Source organism: Labeo rohita, chromosome 18 (assembly GCF_022985175.1).
Source record: "Labeo rohita strain BAU-BD-2019 chromosome 18, IGBB_LRoh.1.0, whole genome shotgun sequence".
Taxonomy (NCBI): Eukaryota; Metazoa; Chordata; class Actinopteri; order Cypriniformes; family Cyprinidae; genus Labeo; species Labeo rohita.
Genome location: NC_066886.1, coordinates 16,569,786 through 16,585,843, shown reverse-complemented (window position 1 = coordinate 16,585,843; position 16,058 = coordinate 16,569,786). Strand labels below are relative to the sequence as shown.

General features: G+C 33.4%; 1 protein-coding gene across 1 annotated transcript in view; it reads right to left on the bottom strand.

Annotated features, from left to right (window-relative positions):
• The window catches only part of rasgrf1 (Ras protein specific guanine nucleotide releasing factor 1), a 52,752-nt gene that overhangs the window by 19,815 nt on the left and 16,879 nt on the right, over positions 1-16,058 (bottom strand). Inside the window, exons 3-14 of the mRNA XM_051134706.1 lie at positions 15,114-15,261; positions 11,600-11,692; positions 9,048-9,301; positions 6,965-7,044; positions 6,629-6,822; positions 6,145-6,254; positions 4,098-4,216; positions 3,393-3,553; positions 1,611-1,674; positions 1,233-1,375; positions 1,012-1,094; positions 564-812 (exon numbers count right to left, since the gene is read on the bottom strand). Coding sequence (XP_050990663.1) covers positions 564-812; positions 1,012-1,094; positions 1,233-1,375; positions 1,611-1,674; positions 3,393-3,553; positions 4,098-4,216; positions 6,145-6,254; positions 6,629-6,822; positions 6,965-7,044; positions 9,048-9,301; positions 11,600-11,692; positions 15,114-15,261 — 1,698 coding nt within the window. The remainder of the gene's footprint in view (positions 1-563; positions 813-1,011; positions 1,095-1,232; positions 1,376-1,610; positions 1,675-3,392; positions 3,554-4,097; positions 4,217-6,144; positions 6,255-6,628; positions 6,823-6,964; positions 7,045-9,047; positions 9,302-11,599; positions 11,693-15,113; positions 15,262-16,058) is intronic.

Genomic DNA, 16,058 nt, shown 5'->3' with positions numbered 1-16,058 from the left:
ATTCTTACATTTTAAATATGGATATATAAACGCATCGATTCGCTATAGGAGGCCTTTATTAACACCCCATGCTGCATCGCTAAAGTTAGGCTAATCCTCCACCTTGTCTCTACCCTTCCTCCAACAATTGGCGGGATTTAATTTAACGATATTCTAATGAGCCACATTGTGACATCATTGCATGAGGAAAACAAACGTTGTAGTCCAAAGGAGCCGTTCGCTGTAGTTCTTGAAAAGGGATTTTATAACAACGAAATATCTCCTTTTGGAGTGGACTCTGAGATTTGTAACTTTGTGGATCTTTTTTATGCCCAAAGATACACACCACACACTGACTAAAGTTCAAGAAGTGAAAAAGCACAAGATCACCCCTTTAATGACAGAATTTTTATTTTTGGGTGAGCTATCCCTTTAAGTTATTAAGCTCAATTTAATCAGTATCAGCTGTTCACAGCCAACATCTCAGGCCATGCCAAGTTGATCAGACCCCCCATTTGCAATAAACACCTATGTGATCTCATCTTCTATATTCCAGAAAAAAAAGAAAAGTCCATGTGGCTCACCGGGCTGGTATGGCGCTGATAGGCCTCTTGTATATAGTGATGAGTTTGTCAAGGACTACGTCTGCGCTGGTGAACACACGGTAGGAGTGCAGGAAGGTGTTGAGGAAGTCGATGGAGAGGAAGCGCAGGTCGGTCAACCTCTCCAGCAGGCGTTCCACGCTGGCGTAGCGGATCTGCAACACCTTGCAGGAGTTCATCATCTTACTGAAGCGGATATCCACGTCATCACAGTACAGACTGGCATCAGACCTAAACACGTGACACAGATTATTAGATGTGATTTGCGTATTTGTGACCCTGGATCACAAAAACAGTCATAAGTAGCATGGGTATATTTGTAGCAACAGCCTAAAAAATTAATGATTTTTCTTATATGGCAAAAAAAATCATTAGGATATTAAGTAAAAATCATGTTCCAGTGACTTCCAGTGTGAAAAGAAGTGCTTACTTGATCATCTGGGGCACAGTGACTTTAGAGTTCTCCTCAAAGGCGTTCATCATCAGCCCATTACAGCGAATATTATCTATGCACTGTAGTAAAGAGTGAGCGAGAGAAAGAGAAAAAAGAGCGTGAGGAGAGTTTTTGAACCACAGGACGCGAGCAAAAGGCGAATGTCTTGCCCAGGGCTGCGTGGATCATTCAGTGTTATCTGATATGAGCAGACATGCCTGGCTGATGTCACTGGTCCAGGCTGACTTCTCTTGCCGCGAGGAGGCCACCAGGATGATGGTGAAGGACTGGCTGTCTTTGGGCTCCACCACAATCTTAAAATCCAGGTGCTCCATGTCTTGACCGCTCTTGTCTGACTTGGCTGAAGAGAAAAATACGAAAACCTAGTGATCGTCTGGAATAAATCTAGTTGAGGTCTATTGTGATTCGATTTGTGGTCAGATCTACTTCCACAACATGGCAATATCAGTGGAGACTGATGCTTCTCAAAAGCTGGTAAGGGCAGAGATCTCTTATTAGCGTCAAATGTGAACCCTCTTTTTTTTTACAGGTATTTTATGGTATGTTTAAGATTAAATCAGGAGTTTGATACGTACACTCATCATCTGTGCCCTCTGGTTCCTCTATCAGTGTGCAGTCGATGAGCGACACAACTCCATTCTGTGATCCAGAGACAAACAACAGTCAGACACGCTCTGAGAATCTATCAAATAATCAATAGCGGCCGTACTAAAACAGTGATTACTGTGAGGATCTCCTTCTTGAATTTCCCCAAAGACCAAGAGCAATAGTGGCTTATTGAATGTGGTAAAATTACAGTTGGATGAAGGTGGTAATCACCATTTTCTGGGCACAACATAACATTTCACTGGTTTAACAAGATACCTGATACATTCAACAATCATTGAAAAATTAAAGAACGATGTACATGAATAACCCCCCCAAAAAAAACATTTATCTGAAGGATATGTCTCTAGAAATAGTTAAAGACAGATTTCAAGTGTTTTTCATATTACAGCACACACTATACTACATGGGGTATAAAAATAAAATAAAAAACCTATATATAAAAAAGTAAAATTAGGTTTAAAAAAAGTTTACAAATATTTTGAAAAAGTTGATATGCTGCTCATTCAACAAAACATTTATTATTACAAAACTATTATTATTATTACTGGTATAATAATATTATTAAAATATTATCAAATCTAATTAAAGTTACTTCATCTCAAAAATATATATATAAAAAAGGTGATAATTTGTTGGTCATTCATAAAGTATAATTTTTATATTTAGCATAATTTTATTATTATTATTATTATTATTATTATTATTGTTGTTGTTTAATTGATTAAGAAGATAATTCATGTTCCATTATTTATTATTTTATTTCCAAGTGGCAATGCATATTTAGCAGAATTTTATTATTATTGTTATTATTGTTGTTATTTAATTGATTAAGAAGATAATTCATGATCCATTATCTATTATTTTATTTCCAAGTGGCAATGCATATTTAGCAGAATTGTATGATTATGATTATTATTATTATTATAATTATTATTATTATTGTTGTTGCTGTTTAATTGATTAATAAGATAATTCATATTCTATAATTTATTATTTTATTTCCAAGTGTTAATGCATATCTATCAGAATTCATTATTACTATAATAATAATAATAATAATAATAATTATTGTTGTTGTTTAATGGATTCATAAAATAATTCATATTCTATTATTTATTATTTTATTTCCGAGTAACAATGCATATTTAGCTGAATTTTATTATTATTATTATTATTATTGTTGTTATTAAACTGATTAATAAGATAATTCATATTCTATTATTTATTATTTTATTTCCAAGTGGCAATGCATATTTAGTACAATTTCATTATTATTTTTATTATTATTATTATTATTATTGTTGTTGTTGTTTAATTGATTAATAGTCAATAATTAATTTAATCTTATTTTTTTTATTAAATTTCCACGTGGCAAAGTAAATTAAAATCTTATCAAATCTAATAAAAGTTACTTAATCTTAAAAATATTTTTTAAAAAGGTGATTATTTGTTGGTCAGTCATTAAAAACAATTATTATTACGAATGAATAATAATAATAATAATAATAGATTATTTATCTATTATTATCTATTATTTATCTATTATTTTATGATGTTTTATTTTATTTTATTCTATATCTAACTGAAAATCTAACAAATCTGAGAAGTTACTTCATCTCCTACGAAAATAATGAAAAATATGTGCTGAAACAGCTTCAAAACTGTCCTACCACATATATTTTCACACCACCTCAGCCTAGTATGTACTTTTTTGAGATTGTGTATTAATGCAGTGCATGAGGCTTCACCTTGGTGAGGTGTAGTTTTCCTCCAGAGCCTCTAGTGCAGATAATCAGATGTTTGGAGAAGAGGAAACACTGCCTCTCTCCCTCCTTCTTCAGAGACAGAGAGCCCAGTCGGCCACGGGTGATCTTGCCCTTCTCGCTCATGGGCACTTGTATCAGAGATCCTGAAAAACATGCACGCAGTGGCAGGATGAGTTAGCGCTACAGGTAAAGCTGGGAAACGCAGAGCAGACAAATACTACCCCAGCACATGGGGAAATACTGGATTGACATATGTTCTTATCAGACTCTTATCAGTTTCCTCGCGTCTTCGTATCCTGCAGCGCATCAGTGACATTTCCGATCCTGGGCTCAACAGCAGGTTTGACTGGTAAAAATGTGATTACACTTGGAAATGAAAGAGTTGGTCTGGTCTTTGAACACACTGTGCTCTACGGAGACTAGCAGGATTAGGGCGCCCAATCCTTTGAGTTAACGCTCCGCTTTGTGCTGGAAGGGAAAAGAGGGCAGCCCAGAAAAGCCTTGGAGTGGGAAGGGGAGAAGAGGGAGGTGGGGGGCTTGACAATAAGAGGTGACAAGAGTGACAGTTTGCAGAAAAGAACAGAAGGAAAGGAGAATCCAACCGTCTTCTTATCAGGGATCTGCGGCCCCTTTCTACAGACTGTTCAGGAGGATTTGTGTGTGTGTGTGTGTGTTTTGGGAGTTCACCTTGTCTCACAAAGGTCTGGCTGGTGTCTAGGAGAATCTCACAGCCCTCCACGATCATACGCTCGATAGCGAGGTTCTTCCTAATGTTCTCCGTCTCGCTAACCTCATCGTGCATGATTCTGGGGAAGTACAACATTTTAGCACTCGCAGCTGTGAAACATGGACAGTTATTTTTATGTCACATAGAGATTCGTAAATGTTTTTCTTTTTTTTTTTTTAACAGTGATATTACTGTTTAGTTTCTATTAATACAAACTAAAAAAAAAATATTTTAATTATTTATTAAAACTAAAATCAATTTGTGAAAATGTTAATTTGATTTTAGTTAGCTTTGGAATTATGAAAATATAGTTTATTTATATAACGAAAATATAAGTATACGTATTTTAATATATTACATAGTTTAATGCATAATTTAACATATTTTGTACTAATACATTTTACACTATATTTTCATGACTCCAAAACTAAATGAAGTAAAATAAAATGGCCTTATATTAATTTATTTATATATTATATATACTATATATATTAATATATTTTGAGCTACATTTTCATAACTCCAGACTACATAAAATCCAATATAATAGCCACAATTATTTTATTAATTTGTATATTACTAATTTTAATAAATACTTTAAAACATATTCTATTACTATATTTAAAACCATATTTTCATGTCTCCCAAAAGAACTAAAATCAAATAAAAATGACTATATAAATTTATTTTATTAATTTGTATTACATATTTGAATAAATCATTTAAACATTTTATATTATTATATTTAAAACTAGATTTTAATGTCTCAAAAAATAACTAAAAGCAAATAAAAATGGACACAAATTAATCTGTATATTACATATTTTAATAAATACTTTAAAACATATTATATTATTAGATTTAAAAATATTTTCATGTATCCAAAAAAAAACTAAAATCAAATACAGATGGTCACAAATTAATTTTGTTAATTTGTATATTACATATTTTAATAAATAATGTAAAAGATTTTATATAATTATAATTAAAACCATATTTTCATGTCTCCAAAAAGAACTAAAATCAAATAAAAATGGCCACAAATTGATTTTATTAATTTGTATACTGCACATTTTAATAAATAATTTAAAACATATTCTATTATATTTTGAACTATATTTTCATGTCTCAAAAAAGAACTAAAATCAAATAAAAATGGTCACAGAATAATTGTATTAATTTGTATATTACATATTTTCATAAACTTAAAACATGCTATATTATTATATTTAAAACTACATTTTCATGTCTCCAAAAAGAACTAAAATCAAATAAAAATTGCCACAAATTAATTTTATTAATCTGTGTATTACATATGTTAATAAACACTGTAAAACATTATATATTATTATATTTAAACCTATATTTTCATGTCACCAAAAATAACTAAAAGCAAATAAAAATAGCTTAATTACACATGAAAATGACACTAAATAATACTAGCAATAACAGATGATAAATTTAAGAAAATGTCACTTTTTAAAATAATTTCAAATTTTTAATTTATAAATTAAACACTAAATAAACAAACTATGAAACACTTTGAAAACAATTCACAGTATTCTGATGACACAGTAAACAAACAATAATAAATAAAATAAAATAAAAAAAAATAAAATAAAATAAAATAAAATAAAATAAATCAAAATCCTGTCTTTAAATGTGCTTCACATACTTAAAAGCATTCAATTTCTGAGTCATTTTCAAATCCTTGGACAAACAACCTGCCCTGCCTTAAACTGGCGCCATGTTATTATGGCAAAAACAGGTTGCGCAATCAGACTGCAGATCCATTTGGTGCCAATAGTGGTGTGGAAATTACACTCTTTAATGTCAGATATAGCATTTAGCAACTGATTTGATTTGACCTGGTTTTAACAACAATTTACAGCTTCATTCTGTTTCTCTTTCATGAATGAGGCCCATAACCTGCGAGTAGTGAGAAATGACATAGCAATGTTGACACATGGTCATGGATGGGTGTGCTGGAGGCATATTGTGATGTACCTGGAAAGCTCCTCCAGCTTTGACTTGGCGTAATCCAAGCTGTTTCTCTCCACATGCTCATGCGGTGTGTGCGCTAACAGCTCATGGAGGGTCAGTATGTAACGAGGAATCTGCCAGACAAGAAGCACATGTCACAATGTCAGACAGGAGGGTAGTTTTCGATTTTTTTGCCTTCTGCTGCAAACACACTCATCGTATCCACACTTAGTCATGTGCACGCAAATCCAAACAAAACTTTGCTAACTGTGTGCACTGTATTCTTGCAGAGGAGGCTTAGAGGGGAGCTCTATCACTCATCAGCACATTTATTACCAATGCTGCAAAGCCCAAAGTAGACCTTACCCGTCTAGATCACATGGAAACTGCTTAGAAGAAGCCATTATGGACCAGAATACACAACTTACTAAAAAAGCATATAAGAACCTGAGCTTGTGATAGCATGGACACTATAAAAACGAGAGATTGAATGAAAGATTATGGTCACCTGGAACATGGGGTAAGTGAGGAACGTCTCCAGCGTGCGCTCCTCACAGTCAGGCTTGGCTTCATACTGTTTAAGCAGCTTGTCGAAGTCGCGGTTCTGCTTGCAGTGGGCCAAGATCTGCAAACTGTACTGGTGGTTGCGTACAAACTCCTGGTAGATGTTCAGCATGGGCAACAGGATGTCAAATAGGTCGGCTGAAGGACAGGAAGGAAGATCAAAGTAAATGTGATGGGGCCTCAGATCTGTGGCACCGTTTGAAAAAGCTAGCTTGCAGTTTGAGGGTTCTACAGAATGTTCTTTGCTGTTGGTTGCCAAATGCTCTGGCAGTGCACTCACCCAAGACTAATGTTGGCCAGCTTGCTATTCGAGCTTTCAACCCTTGGTAGAATATCTGATGCAGAAACATTATGGTTTCACTGCAAAACAAACAGGACATGTAAACACGTATGGAAGCGTTTCATTGTTTCTGTAAGATTTTTAAAATAAGTATTTTACTGTATGCTCACCGGGGCAGCATTTATATAAACAAACATACAGTAAAATCAGTTACCTTGCAAAAATTTTCATGTTGATTATTTTACCAAAATAAGAGGGATCATACAAAATGCGTGTTATTTTTTATTTAGTACTGACCTGAATAAGATATTTCACGTAAAATATGTTTGATATGATACATTTAGTCCACAAGAGAAAATAATTAGTTGAACTTATAAAAACGACCCAGTTCAAAAATTTACACACACTTGATTTTTAATACAATGTTGTTACCTGAATGATCAACAGCTGTGTTACACACAGCTAACAGTTAAACTGCCTGCTGTTCTTTAGAAAAATTCTTCAGGTCCCACAAATTCTTTGTTTTTTCAGCATTTTTGTGTATTTGAACCCTTCCCACAATGACTGTATGATTTTGAGATCCATCTTTTCATTCTGAGGGACTGAGGGACTCATATGCAACTATTACAGAAGGTTCAAATGCTCATTGATGCTCCAGAAGGAAACACAATGCATTAAGAGCCGGGGGGTGAAAACTTTTTGAATTTGAAGATCAAGGTAAATTTAACTTATTTTGTCTTCTGGGAAACATGTAAACATCTTCTGTAGATTCTGAAGGGCAATACTAAATGACAAAGATATGATATTTAGGCAAAATAAGAAAAATGTACACTGTTCAAAAGTTTTCAACCCCCGGGCTTTTAATGCATCGTTTTTTCTTTCTGGAGCATCAGTGAGCGTTTGAACCTGTTGTAATAGTTGCATATGAGTCAGTTGTCCTCAGTATGAAAAGATGGATCTCTAAATCATACAGTCATTGTGGGAAGGGTTCAAATACACAAAAATGCTGAAAAACCAAAGAATTTGTGGGACCTGAAAGATTTTTCTTAAGAACAGCAGGCAGTGTAACTGTTCAGGACAAACAAGGGACTCATGAACAACTATCACTAAACAAAAAAACAGCTGTGTATCATTCAGGTAACAAAACAGTATTAAAAACTTAAGAATCAAGCGTATGTAAACTTTTGGACGGGGTAATTTTTATAAATTTAACTAATATTTTCTCTTATGGACTATATGAAAAAGTATTTTATGTGAAATATCTTATTCAGGTCAGTACTAAATAAAAAATAACATGCATTTTGTATGATCCCTCTTATTTTGGTAAAATTAACATTTTGCAGATTCTGCAAGGTGTATGTAAACTTTTGACCTCAACTGTATTATTAGAATTTAAAAGAACTGTTTTCTATTTTGATACATTTGTAAATGTAATTTATTCCTGTGATGGCAAAACCTAATTTTTTGCAGCCATTACTCCAGTCTTCAGTGTCACACGATCCTTCAGGAATCATTCTAATATGCAAAATTATGATTTTTAGGGTTTAGAAATTTCAGATTCTTTGATGAATAGAAAGAAGTAAAAACATCTATTTGAAAAAAAAAAATAAATGTCTTCCATTTCACTTTTGATCAATTTAATCTGAGTTGTAAAAAACTTACTAACCCCCCAAATTTGAACAACAGTCTCAGATATTTCTCATTAAATTGGTCAGAAAAAAATAAACATAAATGAGACAACTGCTGACCAGGTAAGAGTACAGAGCCATAAAATTAATGTGGATCCCCAAAGCTCAGATTAATTTGATCTTGGAAGAATTTGAGTTTGAGTTCAAACTTTAGAGTTTGGTATTTGACAAATCTAAACTCATTGTGAGACACTGCTGAGATCTCTTCTAATTCACTAGACAAGACACACAGACAAGATTACTGGGGTCTTTTTTACAGACAGAATATCTGAGAAGCAGAAAACATCTAATCTCATTGCTGTTGAGGAGAAAGAATCAAGATTTTAAAGTGAACTCATTTGAAATGTTTGTCTTGCTAAGAATACAGGTTATTTCTAGCTGAAACTGGTGTTTACCTGTTGAGGAATATGCTGCTGACATCATCATGAGTTATGGGTGGTTTCTTGGAACTGGCAGCCATGCGAAGCGGTCTCAAGAAGTTGTTGACGAGGATATGGAGCTGTTGGACATACTCAGCCTCTGCTTCCAGCATGCTGAAGACGACTTGGTTCCTCTTCCTCATGCTCTCAGCATGTGGCGAACGGATGTAATCCTGAATGATGGTCTTCCACTTTCGCCGACACATCCAGCCCCTCAAGAAGCTTTGCACCTGAACAACATTAATAAGAGTCAATCAATAAAGCCAATAGGTCTCGACAACTCATCAAAAAATATCTTGACCAATCGTGAAACATAAGACGCTTGCTCGGTTCCAAAACCTACCAGCATTTTAAGTCATCACAGTTATGTTTTAAACATGATGTTGTTTTAATATGTAGGAAACTAAACAGCTGCCTCTTACAATTTGTCATTTTAGCCAAATGTACATTGTGTGTATTCTTGAATTAATGCATTGCAATGAGCTTAGTGAAAAAAAAAAATTACAAGATGAACTATGAAGTATATAAGTTATATAAATAATTAAATTATATTTTATTCAATATTGAAAAATTATCTATAGAAATATTGATGATTTCATCCAATATACAATTGTGGTCATACTGTAAGTTTACATACAGTACACCTTGCAGAATCGGTAAAATGTAATAAGAAAAATGTAATAATTTAGTACTGTTGTCATTAAGCAATTTCTATGGAAGCCCATTTCCGCCACTGAATAAAAAATAAAAAAGGTCATTTTTATCTCACATTTCGGACTCTTTTCTTGCAATTGCGAGTTAACATCTCGCAATGCTGACTTTCTTTCTCAGAATTGTGATATAAACTTGCAGTTGCGAGTTATAAAGTGTCATAAAGAATTGTGAGATATGAACTCATAATTCTGAGAAGTGAAGTGAAGCTTTTTTTCTCAGAACTGTGAGATAAACTCACAATTGCGAGTTTATATCCCACAATTCTGACTTAATAACTCACAATGGTGTGTTATAAACTCAGAATTGTGAGTTTAAATCTTGCAATTCCAAGAAGAAAACTCAGCATTATGGGACATAAACTCAAAATAAAAATTCAGTTGAGTTGAGTTTAAATCTTGCAATTCTGACTTTATAACTCGTAACTACAGGTTTATATCACGCAATTTTGAGAAAAAAGTGAGAACGCAATGGTAAAGAATTGTGAGTTTAAAATCTTGCAATATAGAATTTCTCACAATTGAGATTTTGTATTACACAATAATGATTTTATAACTCACAACTGCAAGTTTACATCTCGCAATTCTGACTTCATAACTTGCAATTCCAAGTTCATATGACAAAATTCAGAGACAAAAGTCAAAATTGTGAGTCTGCAATTCTGACTTCATTTCAAAATTTCTCAAAATTGCAAAAAAAATCAGAATTGAGTTTAAATCTTGCAATTCTGACTTTATAACTCGCAACTGTGGGTTTATATCATTTATATCAATTTTGAGAAAAAATTTAGAACGTCAAGTTTATATCTCGCAATTCTGACTTAACTCACAATGGTGTGTTATAAAGTCAGAACTGTGAGTTTAAATCTCGCAATTGCGAGTTTATATTACACAATGCTGATTTTATAACTCATAATTGTGTTTATATCTCGCAATTCTGACTTTTTAACTCACAATTCCAAGTTTGCATGACAAAATTCAGAGACAAAAGTCAGAATTGTAAGTTTATATCTTGCAGTTCTTTCATTTCAAAGAATTGCTAGTTTGTATCACGCATTTTCAAGAAAAAAGTCAGGATTACGAGATAAAACCTGTGAAAAAAAAAAACAGAATTTCGAGATAAAAAGTCGCAATTACCTTTTTTTTTTTTTTAATTCAGTAACGGAAATGGGCTTCCATATATTTCACATAGAAACAAAATTATATCTAATTAAAAATAAATTATAATAATCAGCATTATGGGACGTAAACTCAAAACTGCAAAAAAAATAAATAAAATAAATTCTAAATTGAGTTTAAATCTTGCAATTCTGACTTTATAACTCACAATTACAAGTTTAAATAATGCAGTTCTGAGAAAAAAAGTCAGAATTGCAAGTTTGCACTACACAATCCGAGAAAAAAGTCAGAATTGAGTTTAAATCTTGCAATTTTGAGTTTTTTTCTCGCAATTGCGAGTTTATATCACAATTCTAAGAAAAAAATTCAGAATTGCGAGTTCATATCTTGCGGTTCTGATTTATAATTGGCAATTGTGAGTTTATATCATGCAATCCCTAGAAAAAAGTCAGGATTATGAGTTAAAAACTCAATTCTCAAAAAAACAAACAAAAAAAAGTCGCAATTACCTTTTTTCATTTTTTTATTCAGTGGCAGAAATGGGCTTCCATATATTTCACATAGCAACAAAATTATACTTAATTAAAAATCAATTATACTAATATAAATCAGTCACTTATGAGGTTCTATGATGCTATCAATGTAGGCAGCTCACTAGGGTTTGGACTAAAGTTGTGTGATTTAAAGCCAAAGACTTACTTTCTTGATTTTCTTGATTTCTGAATCATCATCACTAGGTGCAGTGGTGGGATTCGACTGAATCTTCTCATTGTCTTTGAGCATCGCTGCAATCTGCAACAAAACAGCGATAAAAATGGCAAAGTCAACACTTCCTTTGCAAAAAAGTTCCTTCCCTCACTACTTCCCAGCATGCTGACAAAGTGATTGAGTCAGGCCAAATCAGTGCCAGCACAGTGTGGCACAAACAGTCGCCCATCAAAGCTCTCAGATGCCACTCGGGTGATTTCCGATGCTTAGGGTGCACAAACTTTCAAATTATTACATGGCCCTGCAATTTGAAAGGGAAACGTTGGGGACACAAAAGAGACGGGAGCTGGCCAGCACAGTCTGAAGGTGAGTGCTCCATTTATTGGATGCGGACTGAAAGAGTTTATTATGCTGCGGACCAAGGATGCGACGCACACAATACATCTGGGGTCATGCATATTCAGCACACCATTTCATACAGCCAGCTCCATTTGCACTTTAAAGTAAAATGACTATTTGATCTGGCTGATGAAGAATACAGCAGGGATCATAGTTCTTCTGGAGAGCCGTTTTTTATGAGCAGAGATGCAAAGTGAAGTGCAAAGTAGTCTGGAGAAAGCTCTTGAAAACCAAATGCTTCTCACACCACTTTTCATTCTCTCTACCATTCTCCTTTTCAGAAAAGAAATGAGCATGTAATATGGGTCACGATGATTGACTAGTCATTCAACAACTGACTAGTCGATTAGACGGGCCTACTAGTTTTTTCATGTATATGCACTCTTCATTTTAGCTACTGTAAATTACCATTCTTGTTTTGCAAACTAATAGTCAATTAGCCTGTTAGCTTAGCTTATACTCTACCAAAAAATCTTAAATTCTAAATTTTTTTACACATTGTGTTTCTGTTTGATCAAGCATTACAAACTGTCATCCCACCAAGATTTGTTTACAGAAAAAGTAAATTGGTTAACTAGAAGTTACCTTACCTTAATAAACCATAAATGGTTTAATATTGCATTATTTGTAATTTTACTGAAAAGTAAAGTAACATTTATGGTTTTTGCAAGAACAAACTATTAACTGTCATATAATTTAAAGCAAAAAGTAACAGTACAATTCCCTACATGATGCATAACATATGATTACATTCTCTTTAAATAGTTTTTTCTTCGCCTTTAGTAATATACATTAGGTTTTTGTGTTGCATTAAATGTTATTCAGTTATGCTATTCATATGTTTATTACATTCCTGATGGAGTTTTGTTTTTGTGTGCATGTTTGTTTTTATATATACAAATACTGACCATGTTTTATGCACAGGATATTTACAATAAACTATATTTTAAGCAAAAACCAGATTTTGACAAGTAAATTGGTATATTAATATTATATCACTTGAAGAAATTTATGGTTACAAAATATGCAAGCACCAATATGCTATCCTGCAATTATGGAAGCCTGTATCCACCAGTGAATAAAAATTTTAAAAAGATAATTGCGATTTTTTTATCTCACAATTCTGACAATTCTGAGAAATAAAGTCAGAATTGCTAGATAGAAACACGCAATTCTGACTTTTTCCTCAGAATTGTGCGATATAAACTCACAATTACGAGAAAAAAACTTTTTCCAAGAATTTCAAGATAGAAACTCTTCTCACGTAATTGTGAGTTTTTATCTCACAATTCAGGGAAAAAAGTCAGAATTGTACGGAAAAAATAGGAAATTGCAACATATAAACTCGCAATTGCAAGAAAAGTCAGAATTACAAGATTTTATGACTTTATTTCTCACAATTGCGAGTTTATATAATGCAATTCTGAGAAAAAAAAAAAATATATATATATATATATATATAATTGTGATTTTTTATCTCACAATTCAGACTTTTTTTTCGCAATTGCAAGTGTACATTTTGTAGTTCTGACTTTTTTCTTGGAATTGCATGATCCAAACTCACAATTCTGAGAAATAAAGTCAGAATTGCAAGATATAAACTCACAATTCTGAGTTTTTTCTCAGAATTGTGTGATATAAACTTGCAATTATGAGAAAAAAATTTCAAGTTAGAAACTCTTCTGACTATATAACACATAATTGTGAGTTTATATTTCACAATTCTGAGAAAAAAGTCAGAACTGCGAGAAAAAAGTCAGAATTGCAACATAAACTTTTTTATGATTGTTATGAGTTTTTATGACTTTATTTCTCGCAATTAGGAGTTTATATATTGCAATTCTGAGAAAAAGTCAGAATTGTGAGTTTGTATTATGCAATTCTGAGAAAAACAGTCAGAATTTGCAATTACCTTGTTTTTAAATTCAGTGACATCAACAGGCTTCCATATGCAGTACCTGAAACATTGACACCACAGCTGCTGTTTTTTTTTACAGTGCATGGTAAACCATTAACATATATTGGGTCATCAATGCCCATTTTCCACAAGTTCATAAGTCTATAACATAATTTGATAAAAAAATTTCAGTGGTAGTGTAAAACCACAGCCTTTTTACCTTGTCAAAGTCAGCTCTTTTAACAGCAACCTGTTTTGTTGCATGTCTCTTTAAATGCTAATGATCTCTGCTCACCCCGCCCCTCTCTTCTGTGGGGTGACAAGCCGTTCTCATGAGACTGTTTACTTTAGCTACATTTAGTCGCAAAACTTTCTAGCTAGCACATTATTAAGAAAGCCAATTCGCAAAGATGCATAAAAACTCTTATACTCACTTCTGCTGTAGGTAAAGCTGGATCACAAATGATTTGTGTGAACATAGACGCATTTAGGTAGATCGAAAGGCGCATTTCCTTCAAAAACAAAAGTAATCCACTATGTCTTTAGCGGCTCAGATATCAGGAGCAAATGACGACTGCTATGTTCATTATTACATCCAACAACAGAACACCTCAACCACTTAGGAGCCATTCTTGTCTACGTTTCTGCTCCGGGAAACAATGCCGGTGGGACAGTTTACAACTCAGTCAGGTAAGAAAGCAGTGTCAATCAACTATCGTAGGAGCGACCTTGGTCTGTGTGACATCATACCTCCAAGAATCAGAGAATGGCTTGATTTGAAAAAGGGGATATTATTTATAGAGATTAAAAAAATATCACTGGGTGGATTTTTTTAACACACATTTAGTTATTTTTACGATCATTAGTTGTTTTTGTAACTTAAAATGTAATTTAGTTTTATCTTCTAGGAATGACAACAATGCCTGTAATAACCCCTGCATTATTTTCAATTCTGCTGTGCGAACACATCTTATGTAAACCAAGGTCGAGTCAGGTGAACCTGAAACCAATCTTTTGATACGGGGCTTCTCTAAACAAGCTGACTAGCTGTTCAGGCAATCCATCGAACATTTTTACTTCTGAGAGACAGAATCACCTTGACATGCAGTAAAATTGCTGATATATTCAACTGGATCTTTCGATCCTTCGATTCTGGCATGTTCACTACAGATAAACAATCCCTACAGCACTTTGAATTACAAATTTTACCTCTGATTTTAGACGTTCAATCTCAATCTCCCCATCTTCTATCTGTTGTCGAAGTTGCTTAGCAACTGTTTTCTCGGTCTCCACGATTTGGAGTAGATGGAGGTACTTCTGCATGAGCGTTTCATGCTCGGTGGCCAGGTTTCTGTAGCTGCACACAGAACACACACACACATATGAATACACACACACACACACACATACACATCCATCCACAAAGGCATACAGGACACAAATACAAACATGAGTGCGCACACACACACTCCACACAATGAGGAACATCACGTTATACTAGAAATAAAGCTCATTAGCAGAGACACAGTGTTAACACGTAACCCCATAAGCACACACTTTATCAGAGCAAACTGCGAATGCTCAAATTCAACAATTAAACAGAATTGTTGGAGCAGCGCTTATCTCAAAACAGCAAGCAAATCCAGACGCCTTCATGTTTATGCACACAGATTTAGAACTGCTGCAGGGCATCCAGAGATAAACAGCCAAAATAGTCCTCCAGTACAGACTGAGACCAGAACGGAGCACCATCCGCCCTCATCACAAACACAAGACCCGCTCCACAGAACCACTTCTCCTTAAAAATAAACTACACCTTCTGATTATGAAAGAGTATCTTCGGAGTGTGTATTATTTAATACCTGCAAAGCTTGTATGTTAAACTGTTAATTATATCTGTTGCTACCTAATTGGTGAAATAATCAAATGCATGAACCACACATACGGTATAGTCCAAACATACACTACCGTTCAAAAGTTTGGGCTTGATAAGGTTTTAATATTTATTTGATCAAAAATACAACAAACAAGCATTAGTATTGTGACATATTATTACAATTTAAAATAACTCTTTTCTATTTTAATATATTTTAAAATGTAATTAACCCTTAAATGCTTACTTCGGATCTTTATTGACCTGGGACGTCATTCACT